At 42.2% G+C, this 20,774-nt stretch overlaps 1 protein-coding gene across 1 annotated transcript in view; it reads right to left on the reverse strand.

The window, feature by feature from the left end:
* The window catches only part of CDK5RAP2 (CDK5 regulatory subunit associated protein 2), a gene marked incomplete at its 3' end in the record, with an annotated part of 83,102 nt that extends 70,620 nt beyond the window's left edge, over positions 1–12,482 (reverse strand). Inside the window, exons 1-7 of the mRNA XM_082009040.1 lie at positions 12,415–12,482; positions 12,175–12,236; positions 10,406–10,473; positions 5,661–5,771; positions 4,149–4,225; positions 2,661–2,784; positions 83–234 (exon numbers count right to left, since the gene is read on the reverse strand). Of these exons, the coding sequence (XP_081865166.1) occupies positions 83–234; positions 2,661–2,784; positions 4,149–4,225; positions 5,661–5,771; positions 10,406–10,473; positions 12,175–12,236; positions 12,415–12,467 (647 nt within the window). The 5' untranslated portion in view covers positions 12,468–12,482. The remainder of the gene's footprint in view (positions 1–82; positions 235–2,660; positions 2,785–4,148; positions 4,226–5,660; positions 5,772–10,405; positions 10,474–12,174; positions 12,237–12,414) is intronic.
* Between the last annotated feature and the right edge of the window lie 8,292 nt (positions 12,483–20,774).

Genomic DNA, 20,774 nt, shown 5'->3' on the forward strand with positions numbered 1-20,774 from the left:
ACCTGTATCCACACTGACTCTTTGCACTTCATAACAATAAAGAATTTCAAGAGTTAGAAACATCACCAGCAAGAGTTCTGACCTGTCTTTCTCAGCTCCTGTAATCATATCCACATCCTTTGCAGAGGCATTCATAGTTGAAGCAAGTTTCTGCTCAGCAGCTATTCTCAAAGCTCTCTCCTTCTGTGTCATTGCAATAGCTTCTTGCATATCTTCTTGGGAAGCTTTAAGATTCTGAAATTAAAACACACAATTCTGATGCCCATAAAAACAAAACACTCACAAAATTTGTCACATATTGAAGCTCCTTCTACCAAACATACGTTGATATGTTTAAATTAGCAACTTTTACTAAGTATTTCAAGCACTTTGCAAACACTTCTGAACTCTTTGTGTCTCAGTTTTCAAGATTAATCCATTTTCTGTGACACATAAAGAAGGGAAGTTTGTTTCAAAGAAATAAAACAAATATCCCAAACAGCAGAACTAGACACAAAAATGCCCCTATGCTATGGGTTTAGATTTAGCTATTATAATCTGTCTTTGCCCCACTGTCCTCCCACTACCATAATAAATAGCTACACTTAAAGAGGTTAAAGAAGGGCTTCTTTACTGCATCAGAGATAAAATTAATTTTCACAGGCTCACTGTAGCTAATTGGAACTCTTCCCAACATCATTTATAATATTTTGTAAGAATTGACAAAGTATGACCCAGACATTTTTCTCTTGAACAGCAATGGAAACAGAGGTAATACCCAGAGATTCCAGTCAACTTCCTCTACTGACCCCACTCATGGGACAGGGTCAACAGAAAAGACACACTTCCCATACACTACATAAAATTTCTTTCAGATCTTCATTTTTATACTGTAAACTTCTCTGCTGTGCTCACTGAGTTTTGCTTTCTACAAAATAAAAGCCTCCTTGTAGCCTAACAATTCCCCTCCCTCCTTCAAGTCTATACTAAAAAGTATATCTCTTTGGGGGAGGTTAAAGACAAAGTCCTTCACTCCTAGACTTCACCACACACCCCCTCTCCTGAAAAGCTGTTCTGCCAGCATTCAATCAAAAGTCTGAAGGAAATAATCTTTGTTAGCATTACCTGGATCTTTATAGTTATATGGTGCTACATAAATAAGTGACTAATACTGCCCTGCAGCGCTCAATTGTCTTATGCTTATGAATGTAAAGTCCAAGGCCAAGGTCAGAGGCCAACACTATCTTCAGGCCACAGAAAATACTCTGTCACCATGAAATTAGAATATTTGCCCTTCTACCTGACAGAGCTGGGAAACACCAGTCTGACTGGCTGTTTTGGTACAGAGTAAGTAATTTAGGAACTTCTCTACCTATCCAGTAGCATGAAGAATGCTTTGAGAAATCCTAATTCCACTAAACTGAAAAAAAGGTCATAGAGATTCCCCCTTCTTCCTTGTTGAAGGAGCTCACTGTTTTAGGAATACTGCTAAATAACCCTGACAGAAAATACCATCAGAAGACTGCTACCAGTATCTTCCATGACCAATTCATTCTTTAGGGATGGGAAAGCAAATACAGGAATACACACACTTGTGCTATTTCTATTTACTTACAGAAAGAGCACCAGACCTCTATCCCCTCACAAACACAGCTACAGAATCCCACACCTCCAGATAAGTCTATGCAGTCAGTGATGCAGAACAATCATGAGCTTACGTCTTTCCAGAATTTGACACAAACATTTCTGGCACAGACCATTCAATATCAAATTTGTTCTTTACAAGAAACTGAACTTCCCCTTGCTTCTGAGAAATAATGTTATTCATACAAAGAAATTTTTTTTTTACCTTTACACTACAAAACGAGGAAAACATGAAGCAATTATCCTGTAAAGATATCAGCAATGGCTCAACAATACATACGGGAATAAACTGTCTCAACCACAGAGCGCAAGGAATTAAGAGACATTGTTAAGAATAACCCTGTGGCACAGAAGAGTGTTATGCAACAAGGTTATATAGTAATAGCAGAAGCCAACATTATTTGACAGATAAAGGTCAGTCTAACAAAGTGTAAGGCATGCACGCACAACACAGGTAAGCACCCACTGGTTCACCTACCCAAAAGCTGCCAGAAGTAGGTGGCCTCTCTCAGCCTATAATGAGCACACAAGAGTGAAGATCTAGGAAGCCACCAAATCTCAGATTTATACTACAATACTGAGGTCCCATATAAAGATGGGAAATGACAGGAGCGCTTACAGAGTGGTTTCAGCTGTTTATGAAGCTGAGCCCTATCAGCAGAACTGTCAAAAGCCCCTCTTCCTCTAAACAGAGATTGCAGTTCGGAAAATGCAGCCTCCTCACACTGGAATTCAGGAATCAGAGGCTTGTGCTCAACGTACCTAAATACCACCAATAGGTACAAATTTCCCCGAGAACTGCTGCCCTCCTATTTGACATTTCAAAAGCACCTAAAAACACCTTCCCTTTCATTATGGGTTGGTTTGTCCTTTTTTTTTGGGGGGGGGGGGGGGGGTGGGAGGGGGGGATGCTTTTTCTTTCTGGTTTTGCACTGGTTATTTTTCCAGGAAAGCTGAAACAATTTTGAAAATATAGGTAGATCACAGCATCAAATCTCAGACAGTACTGATTTCTAACTATTCCTTCAGCCACTCACCTCTTCCAGAAAGTTTATTTTGCTAGTCAGGATTTCTTCCATTTCTTGCATCTTCTTTTGTGCCTCTTCTTTCACTCGCTGCATTTCAGCATCACCACCCTGGGCCAAGCTTTCAACTGCCTTACTGAAAGACCATAATATAGATAGAAATCCCATTGCATATCCGAGTGGAAAACATTTAAAGTGTGAGTGGCTGATAGCTTATGCACAACCAAGTGTCTTCCACTTTATCTGTACCTGCTTGTCGCTTTAAGGTTAAATACAAACATCCACAGATGATACAGCAGTTTTGGTGGTACAGTCTGAGAGTTCCACACACATTGCTGGTCACAGTGGACAAGTAAGTACTTTATACGTATGAGGAAAAAGTGTAGTATTTCATTCATATTTTTAAAGCTTCCAAATACAGCACCAAGCCTTTGCTAGAGTTGTATCTTCTACAGAAAGCAGCACCGGAATAAACTGAACGTATGTAGCTGCTGAGACCTCTCCAATGGCCTTTTCAGTAACTGCTAATAACTTGTAAGAAAAGAACAGCTAGCCTTTCCTTACGAAACAAAGGATGACCACTCATTTATGATTTCCCCCTAAATTTTGCTTCCTGTTACAAACTTGGCAAGGTTCCATTCAAAGCCCAGCAATACTTTCTGACAGCTACCTGGAGAGACCAAACAAAAATTAATCTGGGCTTTGGGATCTACTTGAAACTAGGCCTCTCTGAACTAGTGAAAAAAGTCTAATTGGTAACAATTCAATGCTATGTGAGGTAGGCCACACAGAAAATTCCGTTGAAATTGAGGCCCATGTAGCAGTCAGTAGCTGTCAGTCATTGCCAGCTTGGATTAGTTTGGGATCAGACATCTAGAAGGAAGCAATTTAACGGGCTATTGTCAGCCCTACAGTCATCCATTCCCTCCCCAGAGCATATTCCACCTTGCCCACACCGTAAGACAATATAGCACTACGTAATTTTTAAATAAGTAGCATTTATTTAGAAGAGAGGTTTTAAGAGAAAAGCAGGAATTTTAGGTACGTTCATTTTTATAACATTAAAAACCACAACATTCATTCTAGATTAGTCCTGAACTGTGCTCTCAGCGTTACTGAGAAGTGTTTTGTGTACTGTCTTCCCAAACCAGTGCTGTAAAAAAAAAAAAAATTCACCTGTTCAGACAAGCTCTTGGCTTAACTTCTACAACAGGAATGTTAAGCCATTCCCAACTAGGGGGTTGTTTATTTACCTGAAAAATACAGTAGAATGAAGGATAGTATCAAAGTCGTACCATCCAGTATAACTACATTAACACCATTGTGCATTTAAGAATTCACACATGTAATTTCTGTAAGGAATGAAGCAATTTCAAGATAAACACCCTTAAATTACTACTTTGGGATCCTCATATTCCTAAAATATCAGAAAAAAAACAAATAGAAGCAAGATCTTGGAAATCCTAAGTTACAAACATCAAGAAATACAGTGGTACTTACAAGGCTTTGATGAGTAGTTTCTCTCTCTCCTGCAGATCACGCTTCAGACTTTCTATCTCAACTTTTAGCTCAATGTTCTAGAACAAAAGAATGACAGTGTCGGGAGAGAATTCAGAGGTCACCATACCCAAGTTATTGGCAACGTGTAGATTACATTTTGCTTGGGCCAGCAAATAGAAAGTATCAATGGGCTAAGAATAACACAGAGACATTTTAGCTTTTGAAGGACATATTTTGCAAGGTTCAAGACTTTCAGGAATCTCAAAAAGCATTTAGGACCATTGCATTCAAGACAAATCCCCTACACACATGCACACACACTTAACTACTGTAATGAGGAGTAGTGCAGATCAACTTCGGAGTTTCTAGGTCTTCCATACATGTTTTTTCTTTGAGCTACAGGATATTTACTTTTAATTTTCTTTTAAAAGCCTGATTATTAAAAACCTCAACAGTCGATACAATCTTAAAACTATTTTGTTATAGCCCAAGAAAGCTACTCATGACATAAGCACACATTGTACAAGGAACTACTTGGCCTGCAAGTTGACAGATACCATTTCAGTACATAGGCAATTACAAGAAAGGCACCAGTGTAGAAGACCAGGACAGAAGACAAATGAGCAATATTCCATCAAAACCATGACCTAGCTAAACATCAATGTACTACTTAACTGCTGGGACAAGCTTCAAGAGAAACTTACGTTTCCATCCTACTACAGAGAAGAGACTTGATGCAAGCATCTGTTATAAATAACATGCTATTGCATCACCAGAATTACTTCTTTTCCCTTCTAGAATGCAGGCACCAATGGGCATAAGAAATGCTTCCTATCATCTGTAAACCTGAAATCACGAGGATGCAAGACGTACCACTCAAATCCTTCTTCCAACTTAAAAAGATACCAGTTTCTTCTACAAACTGACATAGGAATCAAACAGATTTCCCAAATCCTGCATAAATACACATTCTTTCAATTTAGAGCAATAAAACTAGAAGCTATACACAACCCTAATACAACTTTATCTACATGCTTCAAAGGAAGCAACTTTGAGCTGGAGTGCCCAAACAACTCCAAGTAGCTGTACTGACATCTGATAAACCCAGGAAAGAAAAAAGGGGTGAACTGAACTGCCCGGCAGTAGAAAGCAGAGTAACTATGTACCAAATTCAGGAGAAACATGCTGCTGCTTCTATTCCATATTCAGTACATGATTTCAGTAGCACAACGACCAAAGATTCAAAACCACTTACTGGAAACATAACATCTCAGTCTGTCCCATAACTATGGACACTCACACATTTGAAACTCATTTTCCCCACACCTTACAAAGGTCCTTTTAATTTAATTATTACTGAAAAGGATTAGGCCAGAATAAAATAATCATACCAAAATTTCCTACAATAAAAAAAAAAAAAAGATGCAAAAGGTCAGTAAAACAGGTAACTTCCCCACAAAACAAACTCTTCAAAAAAATACATAATTCTATTAAATTACTCTAAATGCATACTATTTTGTATATTTCTTCAGTGGGACCATCAAACTTCTGCTGCATTCGCTCCTCCAGAAAGTATATACGAAGCTTCAAGTTGAAGTTCTCTTTTTTCAGATCAGTGATTTGCTATGAAATAAGAAGGGAAATGAGCAAATTATGTCATGTGTTTCAAACCAAGAAAACTAAAGAGTGAAAACTACTATCACTTGGTTTTGCTCTTCACAGTGCAAGATCAGAGCAGTGCAAAACCCACTGGACATGGTTAAATGTGTACATGTGTATGACACACACACATATATACACAAATTGGGAAGGTGTTAGTAACAGCATGATACCCAAGTCAAAACAAAACATCCTTCCCCCCAAGACACTGTCACCTTGGGAGCTGCAAATACTCCAAGCCCTTCAACACAGTTTTCTATCTTCTACAGCTTCAGCATGTATCACAGAATATATATTTCTCTCACCATCCCATCCCAACCCAGCCGTAATATTTTTTTTCCATCTCCATTCCTCACCTGAACAAGAAGAAATCCCACTCTAGCCTACTCCTTCTGAACGTTTGGGTGTTTGTTTTTTGGTTTTGGTTTGCCTTTAAGATACATAGCAATATTGGCACATGCAAACTTTGTGTTTATGTAAGATGTTATCATTTAGCTTGTGCTTATTTTTAGCCCTGCATAACTCTGAGACACTAGCACTTAAGCAAATAACAATTATAAAATAGTATTGTTTAAAAATATATAATACATGTTGTTGTGCAAAGAGTGCTCTCTAGAATATTCCTTCTTTAAATACTAAAACATTGACTTGACACAAAAAGAATCCAAGCGGGTTTTTTATACCTAAAAATATTAAGTAGTTCTTTCTTCTATAAGAGAGAACTTGAACAAAATATAAGACATCATGTTAAAACAGAAGTATTTTCTTAGCAAAAGCTTGGGATGGTAGCCTTATGCATGGGAAGAAAAGCCACAAGCGCACAAGGCACGTGAGCCCAATCAAACACCAAGAGCATCTTTATCCCATCCCATATTTCATAGTGCAATTCTTTGGGAAAAAATTGCTTATGATTTTTAACCTTTCTAGTAGAAGCAGTAACATAGTTGATAGTTTCATTAAAAAAAATTTAGAGGGAGACTCCTTTCTTTAAGAGACTAAGCATAAAACATTCATTCAAATAAGACATGTCTCCCCTGCCAGATACTTTCTGCAAAAGGAAATCTAATATGTTACAAAGCCACTAATAAAATATTTATGTAGGCTTTTCCAGAACAGTATAGTACCACTTGTAAAAATTATTAGCGATACAATTCTTAAAATATTTGGCTTGTGAAGCCCAAGATTATCTTCTGTAACTGCAGTCAGAACCTGCATCTGCAAACAATTCTTCAGTTTAATAATCTTCGCCCAGCAAGATGCCTCGTCATTATTCATGCAAGTAAATAACATCCAAGCAACTGAAAATACACTTGACTACATAAACTTTGTGACCCATTGGCACATCCTGAAGAAGCCTGTCTTTAGAAGCACTAGCAATGCATATATTTATCTTTGTTTCCCTACAATCCCAACTGGATGATCACAAACAGTAGTGGATATAAACTTGAACTATGCAAATTGTAACTGCTCAAAGCATGATACCTCCTAAGTATCATGGGGCATCTTGAGTAACTGGGATGACTATTTTGGAACATTCAAATAGACATAAGCATGAAAACAATGCAACTTTATACTTCAAGTCACAGAGCTCAACGCAGAATATTGCTTAAAACTGAAATCCTTATTCAGAGTAAGCAAAGAAATTAAAGATTTCTGGAATGAAGCAAGGCTGCAGAACTGTGCTAGAACTTGCATGGCTTGCCTGTAAGTTCAGCACTATGTTCAACTAGTGAGAGCAGACCTTACAGCATTTCATTTGGTTTCTAGGTTGGGGGGGGGTGGGGGGGGGTGGTGGTGTGTTTTGTTGGGTTTTTTAAGTTGTATATAATTCCCCACAGTTAGTCTCTGTTTGTTCAATCAGAAAAAGTCCAAACACCAAAGACACTCTGAAATTGTATCAGTTGAACTTCTAGTTCGTCTTCACACATTCAGTACATTTTGGAGTCAAAAGGAAAAAACAATTTCAAAAGAACTGGGCATACCTTAATTCTACTCATACGTATTTCAGTGGCAATAGAATTAAACCAAAGAGCTTAAGGGTACTATTTTCAAAAGGCAAACAAAACAGACTATACAACCATAAACCAAAACGTGAAACAAATGTCATCTCTGACATTCAGTTTCTCAGAGGAAAGTTAATTCAGGCAGACTACAATTAAAAATCTATAGCTTAATAAAAGACAACGTGTAAAATGTGAACAAGTTCACACTGCGAAGGGATTTTAACGGCAATCCTCTTGACTCACGCATTTAAAGATTCGGTCTTAATTCCTTTATGCATTTTGATTTCTGTATTAAAAAAAGGAATAAAAGACGAGAAATAGCAGACACTTCTTGAAGAGAAGGACAATGCAATACACTGTACACAGAATATTCCACACCACAGACAGGATGGTAGCAAACACCACTTGCCTAGCTCAGGTTAGTTCCTTTCCAAGTCTGCACAGCGTCACTTTTATGCCAAATGGCATCTGTCAGCGGGGGCTGTGGTTTCACAGCGCAGCACAGTTTTTGCCAGCAGAGGCCATTTTACAAGACCGTAAAACTCTTAATTAAGTAGGTTTGGGGAGACAAGAAAAAACCCACAAATATTATTACTTAGTTCCCTAACTTGATACCAATCACCCTTTCTATTCATGAACATCTAATAAACCATAACGAGGTCCTCAATTAAAGATGCCTTTCACTTCGCCCATGTAATCACATTTTCTATCACAAGGTGGTTCCCCTCCTTATTGCAAGAAGTGGGACACACCACAAAAACTAAAAAAATCTACACCTCTAATATTTATCTAGCTCAGCATCTTCTCCGGGTCTAAACATAAGAGGACCTTTTCTACATGGACCCACTCTTTAGCCCATTCAAGGGTCATTCCATCCATCCTGTTCTGAGCTGCAAGGCAAGGAGCCCACTCTTTTCATTAATTCCTTCTCTTATCCTGTATAAATAATATAGCCTCAAAGATCAGCAAATTCATGCAGTAATATACACACACACACACAAACCATCTCCAAGCAGGGTGTATCGGGAACTTTACTCACTAATTCAGATTTGTTTTAAAGTGGGATAAGAACAGTCTAACAACGTCAATTCAAAAGCGCATCTAAACACAGCCACTACTGGATGCTTGGTAAATACTAAAAGCACAGAGAATGTAAATGCTCCCTTTCTCAAGTTCAGCCTTCCAGCTACAGCCTACCAGCAACCTTAAAGGCTCAAAAACAGAAGCTGTAGTAGCATCTCTGTGCTTCATTGTGTTTAATGGATTCTTCTTCCTTTACTCGAATGGATTTTTGAGCTTCATTATACCACTAGCATCCGTAAAAGCCTATGAGAAGTTTTACAGCTCAGTTTAACATATCAGGAAGCCAGAGATCTGTGGGGCAACCCTTCCTCCTCTACATCACACAGAACAAACAACAGATTTTTTTCCTCCCTTTTACACCTTTTTGTCCTGTACAAATGAACACTGCAGATAATACACCACTTGCAGAACGTATATTCTAGACCGAGGTCTTTGGCACATATCACAGTAAAAGATTTTAAGTATATACTAATGCCAAGGCAGCGTCTTTCTACCCCAGCCAATACACAAAAACAAAAGAGAAAGCAAAATACAGACAGACAGTGAAAAAACATCCTTCACCAAGCTTTCCAAAACAAGCTTTACATTCTGAGCAAAGAGCATAACTTTCTCCTCAGAGGCATATAAGGCCATAAGAAATGGAAAGAGTTTAGAAGAAACACTCATTTCAAACATTAATACTACTACAAAAGGTAACAGCGGCTACAGGAGCACATTAAAAATTGCTGATGCTTGAACACATGCTACAGATGGCAAGCCACAGCCTCTACCTGCAGCAGTCACCTCAGAGATTTTTGATTGCTTTCCCCACTACAGTTTCTTCACACAATCGTAATAACTTGAGTTAAACAATTTAAAACTTTTTACAGGGGAGTTGTCCTGCAACACAGCTGTACCCCAACCAAATCATCATTCAGCAGTTCTAAACAATTGGCTTATTCAATTTAAATAACCAATACAATTAATATATTATTTTTTTTAAATCTAACATTTTCCTTTATATTCTAGTAAGTGCCAAAACCAGTTTTATCTACAGAATTGTCACAATGATACTAGACCTTTACAACAAAAGTATTCCAAACACATTCATATATAATTATAAAGTAAAAAGGTATTATACCACAGTCAATGAATTAAAAAGCCAAATCCTATAGGGGTCTAAATGAAAATAAACTTGATGCTTCTCTGCAATAAATCAATTGCAGACTTGCAAACCAAGTTCTAATGTTTCTGGTGATTGCATGAACTTTTGAGCAGAGTGCCAATTTTTGATTCACAACTTGAGAGCAGCAGTTGGCTAGTCTCAAAAACAGTTTTTTGCCTCTATTTTTGAAAGTAATACTTAAGAAATGGAGGTTCAAAGCACAGATAGCCAGCTGGTTACACCTCCAACAGACTAGTGCGTATGACACAAACCAAGAACTTGACACAGAGAGTCAACACCTCAGCCAGCACATTAGAAATATCTTGGCCATAATCTGTCACCGAGTCTTACATTAAAAGTCTGCTTACATTTTCATAGTCCTTCATGGTCCGAGCTCTAGTTGGTGAGACTGTATCTTCTGCCACATCTGGTAACACTAGACATTTAAGAAGACAGAACAAGTTCAGACAGTGGAATCTCTAAGCTAGGCTTCAATTTGGAACCAGCAAAGGCCTATGCTAATCTAAACATAACGAAAGTACACCTTTTGGGAAGCGAGGTAGGCATTTTTTTGCCCCTTGTTTACATGTTAGTGCTGCTAAGTAGTTAGCATCTAGATTTTGTTCTGATCGCAATAAATTGTCTATCACTTAAGCTCCCAAAATCCAGCATCACCCATTTAAACCAAGATGCACACTGAAATTAAGCTATGCAAGGTGCACTTTCAAGAGTAAGTCCTCAGAGCAACTACAGAGGACTCCCATATTAGAATTAAGTCCTATTAAACTACTAGAAAGCAGTTCAAATCTTTGAGTATCTTACTAGTCACAGGACAGGCCTCCACCTTAGAACTCAGGGAAACCATGGCCAGAGAAAATGGCCAGTATCCCTCTCGTACTTAAACTTTTGTTTGCACACATATTCTGTAACAGCCACATTTAACAGGACTGCATAACTTATTCCCATTCAAATCTCTGAGAGTAAAATTTTAATCAAAATAATGAGATTGTCTAAAATATAGCACTTACATCATCTTAAATATAAAAAAGACGTAGCTGAGGACTCAGATTGACTCTCATACAAACTAAAAGAAAATACTTCATTTAAAATACTTCCAAAATTGTTATGCAACTATGTAGAGCAGTTTTTAAAAGAACTCAAAGAATACCCATCAATGGTTCTTACATCTTGACATTCTAACTAATTTCACAAGACAGCTTTCCTAGAGTACATGCAGAACAATTTTGCAGCATCGGTGCGTTTCTTCCATTTGCTTCCTTTCGTGAGCAAATAGACCTTCCTGGTAAAACCATCTAATTTGTCTTAGTTTCAATTACCTACTTCATCTATACAATGAAGTCAACCAAGCTATGTTGCTGGATACAAGCATACATGAAGATAAATCAAAAACATACACCTCAAATTTACACAACACGACACAGAACAGTTAACAACACAGATAGGAGGTTTCAAAATAATACTATTCAACCATTTTACTTTACAATAAGTGTTTCAAGGAAGTCACCCACACGTGAAGGTGAACATAGTTACATGGTCATCATACAGAAAAGGGTAGTGAACTACGGCAGGAACTAGATGGGGAAGGCTCTGAAGGGGCAAACAGACAAAAGCCAAGATACTGCGTCTGGATCAGGTCTTCGGGCAGGAAGTAACTGCATAGCGAACTGAAAACCTAATGATCCGCAGCATGCAACGTCCCTAAAACTAAGCATAACATGAAAGCACAGTATTGCCTTGCAGGATATTCCGAGTATTTTAAGTACACGCTCCGCAAAACCGCTGATCGTCTTATGTAAGACGCAGAGCCGTAATGGCCACAGGCAACACGGCGGGCAGCAGTAACTGCAGCAGTTGCTGGCATTTTACATTCTTAAAAAGACACAAGTTATAAAAACCTGCATCGCTTGAAAACATTTTCTTCCTTTTTTCCCCTCAGGTTTCGACACCCGCAGGAAGCACCGCGGCCCCGGCTCCTCCGCCGGCAGGGACGGCGTGGTGAGGAGCTGGGCCCCCGGGCCAGGCAGGGAGAGGCCGTGCCGGGCTACCGGTGCCGCGGGGGCCTGGCCACCGCCTCCCCGCACCGCACGGGGGGCTCCCACTCGCCATCCCGCCTTACCTTCGCCGCCGGCCGGGTCCCGCTGGCGGTCCCCGCGGGAGACGTCTGGCAGCTGGGAGACGCTGAGGAAGGAGGAAGAGAACACCGCTAAGCAGCCGAAAGCCCAGGGGGGTGTCGTCCCCCCGAAACCCGCTCAGGGCCGGCAGGCTCAGCCCCGCCACACGCACCGGCGGGGAGCGTGGCAGCGGGCCCGGCGCCTCAGAGCAGCGCCCGCGGTGGGGCCAGTCCCCGCCCGCCTACCTGTCCTCAAACGCCACCGGCAGCGTCAGGTCTTCGCCCGGCAGCGAGTCCATAGCGGCACCGGTCCGCGGCTGCCGCGGACGGCCAGAGCTCCGGCTCCTTTGTGCGCGGCTTTGGCGGCTTCGCTGGAATTCAAACGGCCGCAATCGCTTCCGCCATCTTTGCGTAGACGGACGTGAAGCCGCTGAAGCCAAGGCGGAGCAGCGTGAAGGGCGGACACAATAGAAACTGAAGGGGAGCCACCATGTTTGCTGCGGGTGGAGGCTGAAGTTGGGCGAGCAGGCGCCATGTTGGCTGAGGGCACAGTGGGCGGGGGATGATGGCGACTGTCAGCTGGGCAAAAGGGAGAGAAAGATGTCGGGAGCCCTTTTGAACGAGGGAAGCAACAGCGACGTCCCCCCGGCGGCCATCTTTTTCAAAGCAGGACAGGTGACGATGTTAAGCTGTCATCTTTACGGAGAGCACAACGGGGCGTTCCCGGGCACAGCTGCCATCTTTGCTGAGGGCAACCTGGGCGCGCCTTTCGAGTCTGTGGCGAGGGGCCAGGAGAGCCCGGCCGGGGCGGCGGCCGGGGCACCGCGCAGCGAGCGCGGCCGGGCGGTGGCGGAGAGCGGCCCCCGCCCCTCCCCGGGCGCCTCCGGGCCCTGCTCCAAGAAACACGCGTTTGGAAGAGGCTTTAGCTGGGGCGCGCTGGGACCCCGGGCTCCTGCCAGGCCTGGCAGAGCCGCTGGAGCTGATTGTTTCCATGTCCTCCACGGCGCCAAACCGCCATCAGACTTGAAGAGAAAAATAATTACACTTCAGTTTCAAATTCTAGTCACTATTCCTTGTAACTGGCAGGGGTGAAAATCCGGGAAGCCAGCTGCTATCATAAACCCATCCTGCGTTGACACAGGCTGATTTTGAAATGATCTGGGTGTTTGGTTTTTTTTCCATAAAGCAAAGCTGTAAGCCTTGCAGCTCTCCTGCTTCTTCAGGGAGAAAATGCAATTATGGCGAACACTTCAGAACATCGACAGTTGGAAATGCTAACCTGAATTAAACACTGCCGTTGTTTCCCCTCCCAGGCACCGCTGTCCCTGAGGGCACACACAGAGCGGGGCCTGGCCTAGGGGCCGGTGCCAGGAGCAGGTAGAGCCCCAAACCTGGCCCTCCTCATGCTCTTCTCCCTCTTTTTTAACTCGTTATTGGAAACCTGTGTGTAGGATTGAAATACTTCCCTGCAACATTTATGACCTCAGCTGGGGTGTTGTGCTAGGACTTACTCTCAGCATTACCTGTAACATGAAGAAGCTCCATTCCAGAGAGACGCTCTCCTGGCTCTCATCCGCAGTAACGATTAGCTTAAGCTTTAGGTTTGGTTTCCTCTTCGGTTCCAAGTGTGTCAGGTTTCACTTACTGTCATCTGTGCTGTCTCAAGGGGATTCTTACCTGGCTAGGAAATAGGACATGGATAAGGGCTGACCATGGGCCATGGTAATTCAGTGGTTTTATTACTCCAAATTGTCATGGTGCCCCGTTAGCTCCATTTTCTCCAGGTATCTGCTCCAGCACTACTCTTTATTCAAAACAGATGAAAGATAATCCTGTAGAATGCCCTAGACGGGTGGTAGGAGCCATTGCAACCACCGGATGTGTGTGGTCATGGTGGGCTTCCCATCTCCCCTTCTTTCGATTTTATGTGTGATGATGTGCAAGATGGAGCGGCTGTTAATGCCCCAAACTGCCAGGAAATGCCAAGCTCTACTTAGCCCAACTAAGCTCTTAATCTCATCTCCTATCCAACTGGACATGCCTCATGCTTTGCATTTGGGATCTGATGGTCCTAAGAGGTGTTCAGTCCCTTCAACCCCCTCCGTGGCCCTGAGAGACACTTGTCACCTTAAGAGATCAGGTCCCCTTTTGCCGTGGTCTCATCTTCTGCCAAGCTGACATTAAGTTTGCAAAACTGGGTCTGCCATATGGTACCAGGATGTTTACAGAGCAGGTCTTCATAAAATGAATGAGTTCCCTTACTGAAAGGATGATACCAATTTGCTCTTGTTTAAGGTTACAGTAAGGTCTTATATATTTGATGCATGCCATTAAATCAGCATCCGTCACCCACACGCACAGCACTAATCATTCATGGCTTATGTGCTATGGGCTGGCACCTCTGTGTCGGCAGGGCCACGGTTCGTGTCCCAACATACCATCTTTTGAAAGGAAATCAGCAGATCCCTCCTTGTTATTTACCACTTCATGAAATGGTTGTCTGATGGACAAAGGCATATAGATACATATACACAGAGACATGATGGAAGATCTCCCTGGGTTACTGCACTGTCCACCATTTTAAAGTCTGCAGCAGCACCAAGCTGCAAGGGGCAGAAAGGGCTGGGAAACACACTGTTTAGAAGCAGTCAACTTGCCTTCCTATAATCTGCTTAATGTTGTTTAACCTTATCTTAATTAGTAGTACATTTGGGGAGATTATGCTAAATCCTTGTACCAGGAAACCATATTGGAATGACACTTTCCTACTTTACAAGGCAGCCCAAGATCCTTACTGCCTCAGAAACAAAGCACTAAAGGGAGTCTAGGAAAGAAATACTTACGAGGAGTGTAATGGTATGGATGAGTTGACCACAAGCTCCCAAGGAGCAGGATGAAAGCCAGCTGCTCACTGCGCTGTGGCTGAAGCATGATGGTGGCACAAGGAGGACGGATGTCACCATCTGCTGAGCATGGCTCCTCCTTGCCTTCCTGGTCCCAAGTCCCTGCTCTGGGGACCTGGTTCAGCATCCAGTTATGCCTCCTCCTGTTACAGTTCAGAGCAAAACTCTCCCCAAGCTAAGTCATATGCAACCAAACTGTTCTGCTGATGCAAATTGGGTCTCAATAAACTCCCTGGAATTTCACCAGCCTGACCCTTGCTTATATAGCTCTGACTCAGTTAAACATTTGAATGAACACTCAGTTTTGAGTGCTGCCTTAATTGATGCTGACTTAACTCTCTTCAAGTTCTTTGCTTAATAAGGGCCAAAGAATTAGACATAACATTCATCAGGAAAGACTAGCCTTTTAGCATTTGTATTTGCTTCTGTGCAAAAAAAAAAAAAAAAAAAAAAAAAAAAATCTATTTCCTAACTCTGACAAGTGAGAAAGAAACGCAAGTTTTCCATAGGTCCTTTTGCAGACACTACCAGAACTATTCAAAACTACTGACACCACAGATGGGGATTGTAGAGTATCTGATAACATAAATATCCTTTGCAAGATCCATTGTGGTCATGAAGAAAAATCCAATACAATATCCTCTTCCAATTTCTAGCTTTGCTCTGTGGGTTTCATTTTTAATGACTGCATATATCTCTGACAAAATATGTCTATGTGAATATTACAGACAATAATGGGGAAATACGCATCGACTGTCTAGCTACCAAACATGTTAATGAAAGTAGCTGAAAGCTGGAATGGTTAATAAGCAGACACAAGAGATCATAAGGCTCATTTTTTAGATAGATTATCTGACACAGAATGTCAACTGTACTTATGAACATCTGATGTTCAAAAACATTTTTGTGCCACGGTTCTCATCTCACATACAGGGGTATAATGAAGGAATAAGTCTCTTGGAACAAATGTCATTACTAGGATGAGATCAGATTCAATCCTTTAGGTTTCAAGCCAGCTCTGGTTGCTATCAGTGGAAAGACTCCTGCTGAACTTTAATGAACAAAAAACAAATGCAAATATCCAAGTGGCATAGATACAAATTATATACATTTATTTTTATTTATTTTAAATAACATTCTTCTGTATAAATTCTGACATATATTCAAATCATACACTTTTTTTTTTTTTAGAAATGCATTTGTAAGCATAGCATATGCTTAGGAGATGCCTTATTTGGATGCGTAGTAAAAGACTAATGGGTTTCAGTTGGGAGCAAGTACAACTTTTAAGGCCCACATTTTTCTTATTTTAATCCATCCTTCTGACGCATAAAGAGCGGAGTCCTGTGGGAGCTCATTTTAAAACTTCACTTTAAAGAGAAACGTATTTTTATATCCTTTATTTAAAGGAGACTGTGCAAACTTTCTGCCACATTTACATTGCATGTAACATTTAAGATAGAGATGCCGTATAGCAGTGCTTAACTGGCCCAGGATACCTGAAGGATGCTGAATACATCCCCTCCTCTTTCATAAATGGCTTCCAGCATACTAAGTTTGCTCAGCCCGGTCCAAGGGAATTCTCATTCCAACGGATGACATCTCCTGACAGCTCCCCAGGGCTAGCGCTCCATGCAGTTATTTCTAGCTACAGTGGTTCATAAGATTCAAGATTATTTGCCCACATTAACCCAATCACTTTTTGCGTGTCTGTTGCACTCTGTGCTTACCAAATGCTCTCCTAAGTTGTGAGCCATCCAGGCTGCCCCATGTCTTTGACATATCATTGCTTTTTGCCCTTTATCTGCTCCATTATATCCTCTTGCCTTCAGTTACCCAACTGTGGAACTGAACTCACCCCATCCAGGCCAGCTAGATCCACAGGGCCCTCACGACCTTGAGGGTCATGCCTTGGGAAGTTGGTTTCCCACCTTCACTCAGCCCTCACCTGCCTTGTCGTACCTTCTCTATGCTCTACAGCTACTGTACCATGCCATCAACTGCTTTTCTCCATGACAGCCACACCTCTGCAGCCAGATAGTGGCATGCCCAGTTAGAAGGTGATGCATGGGGGCCCTTCAGGAATGCCACATGTATCTGTATCACCACATCAGCCCTAGAAGTCACTTAGATGCCTTCCCCTTGTCTTGCTAGCTTGAGTTGGGCCCCAGTGCAGCCCTGTAAGTCCATTTCTGGTTTACCTGTCCATACCCCAACATGGCGTAGGGCCAACCTCAACACCTGGGAAGCTTCATGGCAAGTTATAACACATGGCAGGTCCCAGTGGGCTTTCGTACTCTGGCACACGTGTTTTAGCTCTGCCTTCCGTCGAAGTACAATGCCAGCCTAAGCTGACTGGAGATGTCACTAGCTCAGCTTCTTCCTCAGCTCCCGTGGTGCCCTGCCTCATTGATGGAGAGCACTATCCCACATTACCAAAGTCAAAGACAAAGCTGTTGATTCTTTCCTTGCCGAGGCATCACTCTCCTTTCACAAGTGGTGTTCCTCTGTGCCGAAGGGCTGGGTGGCTGGAGATGGCTGGTATTTTCTTGCAGAGTCATTCTGCCATCTGACAAGCACTGTCCCAGTGCCACATCCTTGCTGTGCTAAAGAACATCCTGTGCTTTCCTCTGCTGTCCCAACCTGGGCAACCAGGTCCCTCCTGCCCAACCAAGCTTCCCATCACATCTGCGGGGACCGTCTAGATCCCTTCATCCAGACGCGCGGCCCACAGACAACAGCACGGCTGTACCGCCCTCCCTTGCAGACTGACTGTGAGGCGTCCTGACCTCCTCCTCGTTTCAAACCCCAGGCTCAAACACAAAGCGTTTAGAATAGTTTGGAGGTCAGAAGCAGCCCAGATGCAAACACTTCCTGTGCTGTGGTAGGCAGGGAGTAGGAGGCCTCAGCACCTGAACTCACACTCTTGTTTTGCAGATGGTCATTATTTCTACACCGAGAGAAAAATCAAAGCCTATTGCTGTTACAAACTAGCCTACAGTCATACCAAAATTTGAGGAAGGGGTGTTTTGTGGCAAAGATGAAAAGATCTACTAAAATATTTTGGAAACATTAAAGTGAATAATCTGTCCTTCACTTTGCCTGCTAGCATTGGTCCCAGATGCTAACGCTTCCTAAATTACCTTTCCCCACCCTATGAAGTGACCAAGTGCAAGTGTATCGCTAAATCAGCACTCCTAAATAATTACCATTTTTAGGAAATTTTCTATTTTGTTACCACTCTGCTCTTTAAAAGTTTGACGAGTAACTCAAGGATTAGCTATATCCAGATTTTCTCCTCCAGTCCTCCCCCGCTTCATAACTAAAAGTAACACTGCTCTGAATAACAGCAGCCAAATTTACTACCTAAACTATGGGAGCTCACCCAAGCCCATAGCAGGCCCTGGGAGCTCTTCCATCGGCTCAGGCCTATACGCAATATCACATTCTGCCCTCACTGTCTCCCTTGGTCATCCTCGACTATTTTCCTTCTTACTTGCTGTGCCTCATCTTTAAATCAGGCAGCAAGTTTTTGAGGCAGAAATGGCATCTTTGTGGATGTGTTTAGAGCACCTATTCCCCCCCCCCCCCCAGTCCCCTAAGTCTCCAATGATAAGAAAAGCCTCCATGCAGCACCAGAAAGCAAATAAATAATCACCACATTCTTCCTACGATTTCTCATCTTGGGAAATACTTACTTTCACCCGGCTCTGAGGATGCATCAGTCAGCTCCTGCTGACCTTTAGCAGGTACTTCATTTATCCTCAGCATCAACCGCTTGCAAAGCACCAACACGCACAGCAATGCAGCTTTAGTTCTGAGGTTGGTCATGAGTTAGGTGAAATACTTGTTTCACGCCCTGCTTAAATGTAACGGTATTGATTCTGAGGGGTCGGACCTGGCGGCTCCCCAGCACAGGGAGGGCACGGTGCCTGCCTCGAGGCACGCGTGTACGCTGTGGGCACCAAGCGAAGAGCTCCGTAGCGCGAGCTCTCTGTGCCATGCTGCCCATTAGTTGTTCTCCCTCTGCTAATAGTCCACCAGCCTCCCACAAAAATCAGGGGAATCTGTAAAACCTAAAGTCCTCTGTAGGGTTTTTTTGAGAGCCGATTCCCCATCACCACCTTGTGCTACATAAGTTTCCTGAAAGCATCCATGCACTTTCAGCTTTTAAGCCTAGAAGCGTAGATCAGCTCCTGGAAGCTCTTCGGCTGAAAGCCGTTTCTACCCAAATCCAGGAGATTTTTGCTTCTGCCCTTCAAGAGGCCAGGAGGCTGCGCTCAGCCCTCCGGCAAGTCCCCCCGTCACTGTGTCAGCCCAGGAGAGACGGCAACGAGATCTGCTGACGTGATGGGCAGCCACTTCAGAAAAGCTTGGCCATCGAGATCAGGCTCTCAATGCATTCATGACAGTGTATTCGCATTTTGTATAGGGATTTAAAAAACACGTAACAGAATGGTACATCTGATTTTTGGACACCTACTAGGCCCTAGTCATGGCAGCACTGGTAATCACTCTAAAGGAATTGGAAAATTTGACAGATGCAAGTAGGGAGCACTCACATTTTCTCTAAAAAAGAAACGCTAGAAGAAAAGCTTTAAGCAGTTGGTGTTTGCCAGAGTCCCAGCTCCAACAATATTGCCATCAAATTTACAGTATTTTAAACAATCCTCATTTTTTTCTTTTTAAACAACGCCACTAACCGCTGTACAATTAAAATCTAAATGACAAAATATGACTTGGGGGACAGGGGAGGTTGGGGAGGGGTTCCTGGTTTTGTTGTTGGGGTTTTTTTGGTTGGTTGGTTGTCTTTTTTACAAATAATTACAAATATAATTCCAAGAAGATATATTACATTTTATATACAGAACACACCATTTCTATCAGGGTAGGGTATTAAGCCTAGCTTTTATTTTTACATGGCAACCCTGAGATGTCTTGTCGTCTTCCCTTGCACAGAAACTATAAAAGTTCATTAACTCCTTCTAGAAAAAAAAACGGATTGCTATGTTTTAATAGCATCATCACCCTGTATAAATACTCAGAAAGGGAGAAGCTTAGTCTCCTCCCTAACTCCAATATTTTAGAATCATAATTTCATTTTCATTATTTTTTTTCCTGTTTCCCTGCTTCCTGGAAACTGGTGACTTTTTTCAAGTGTGCAACTCACTCCTCTATTTGCCTCTTGGTAGTACAGTGAACAATAATTTCCCTTTTTTCGTCCTCCTTTTTAAGCAAATTTATATCAGGAACTGCTATGAAGCCTTTACAAAGGTCTATTTCCTGAAAATCCACTGTTTATTCACGAGCTACGTTTCAAACTAAAGGATGTAGACCTAAGTGCTAGGTTGTCTGGAAATCAAGTAGCTTCTGATTAATCATGGGGTACCGCTTTCTCTACCCCACCACCTCTGCATTAAAAAAAATAAAATTTTAAGAGCAGCATAATCAAGTCTTTAACAACAGTGAATTCTATGGATCGTTATGGAGAACCGGACACTGAATGCATTCCACCATATTACCTGAAATTCAGATGTACTACACTTTTTTTCTGTTCACCTCCAAGCTACAGCATGCCCAGCATAAGAGTATCTGAAGAGCAAATCCTTCCTGCGTGGAGCCTTGGCACGGATCCTGATACCCCTTTAACAAGCCCTGTAACTTTTTAAAGCCAACTTTGGAATAGCTGGATTGCTGCTTCGT

The sequence above is a fragment of the Phaethon aethereus genome (genome assembly GCF_964289735.1).
Source record: "Phaethon aethereus genome assembly, chromosome: 20".
NCBI classification, from domain to species: Eukaryota; Metazoa; Chordata; class Aves; order Phaethontiformes; family Phaethontidae; genus Phaethon; species Phaethon aethereus.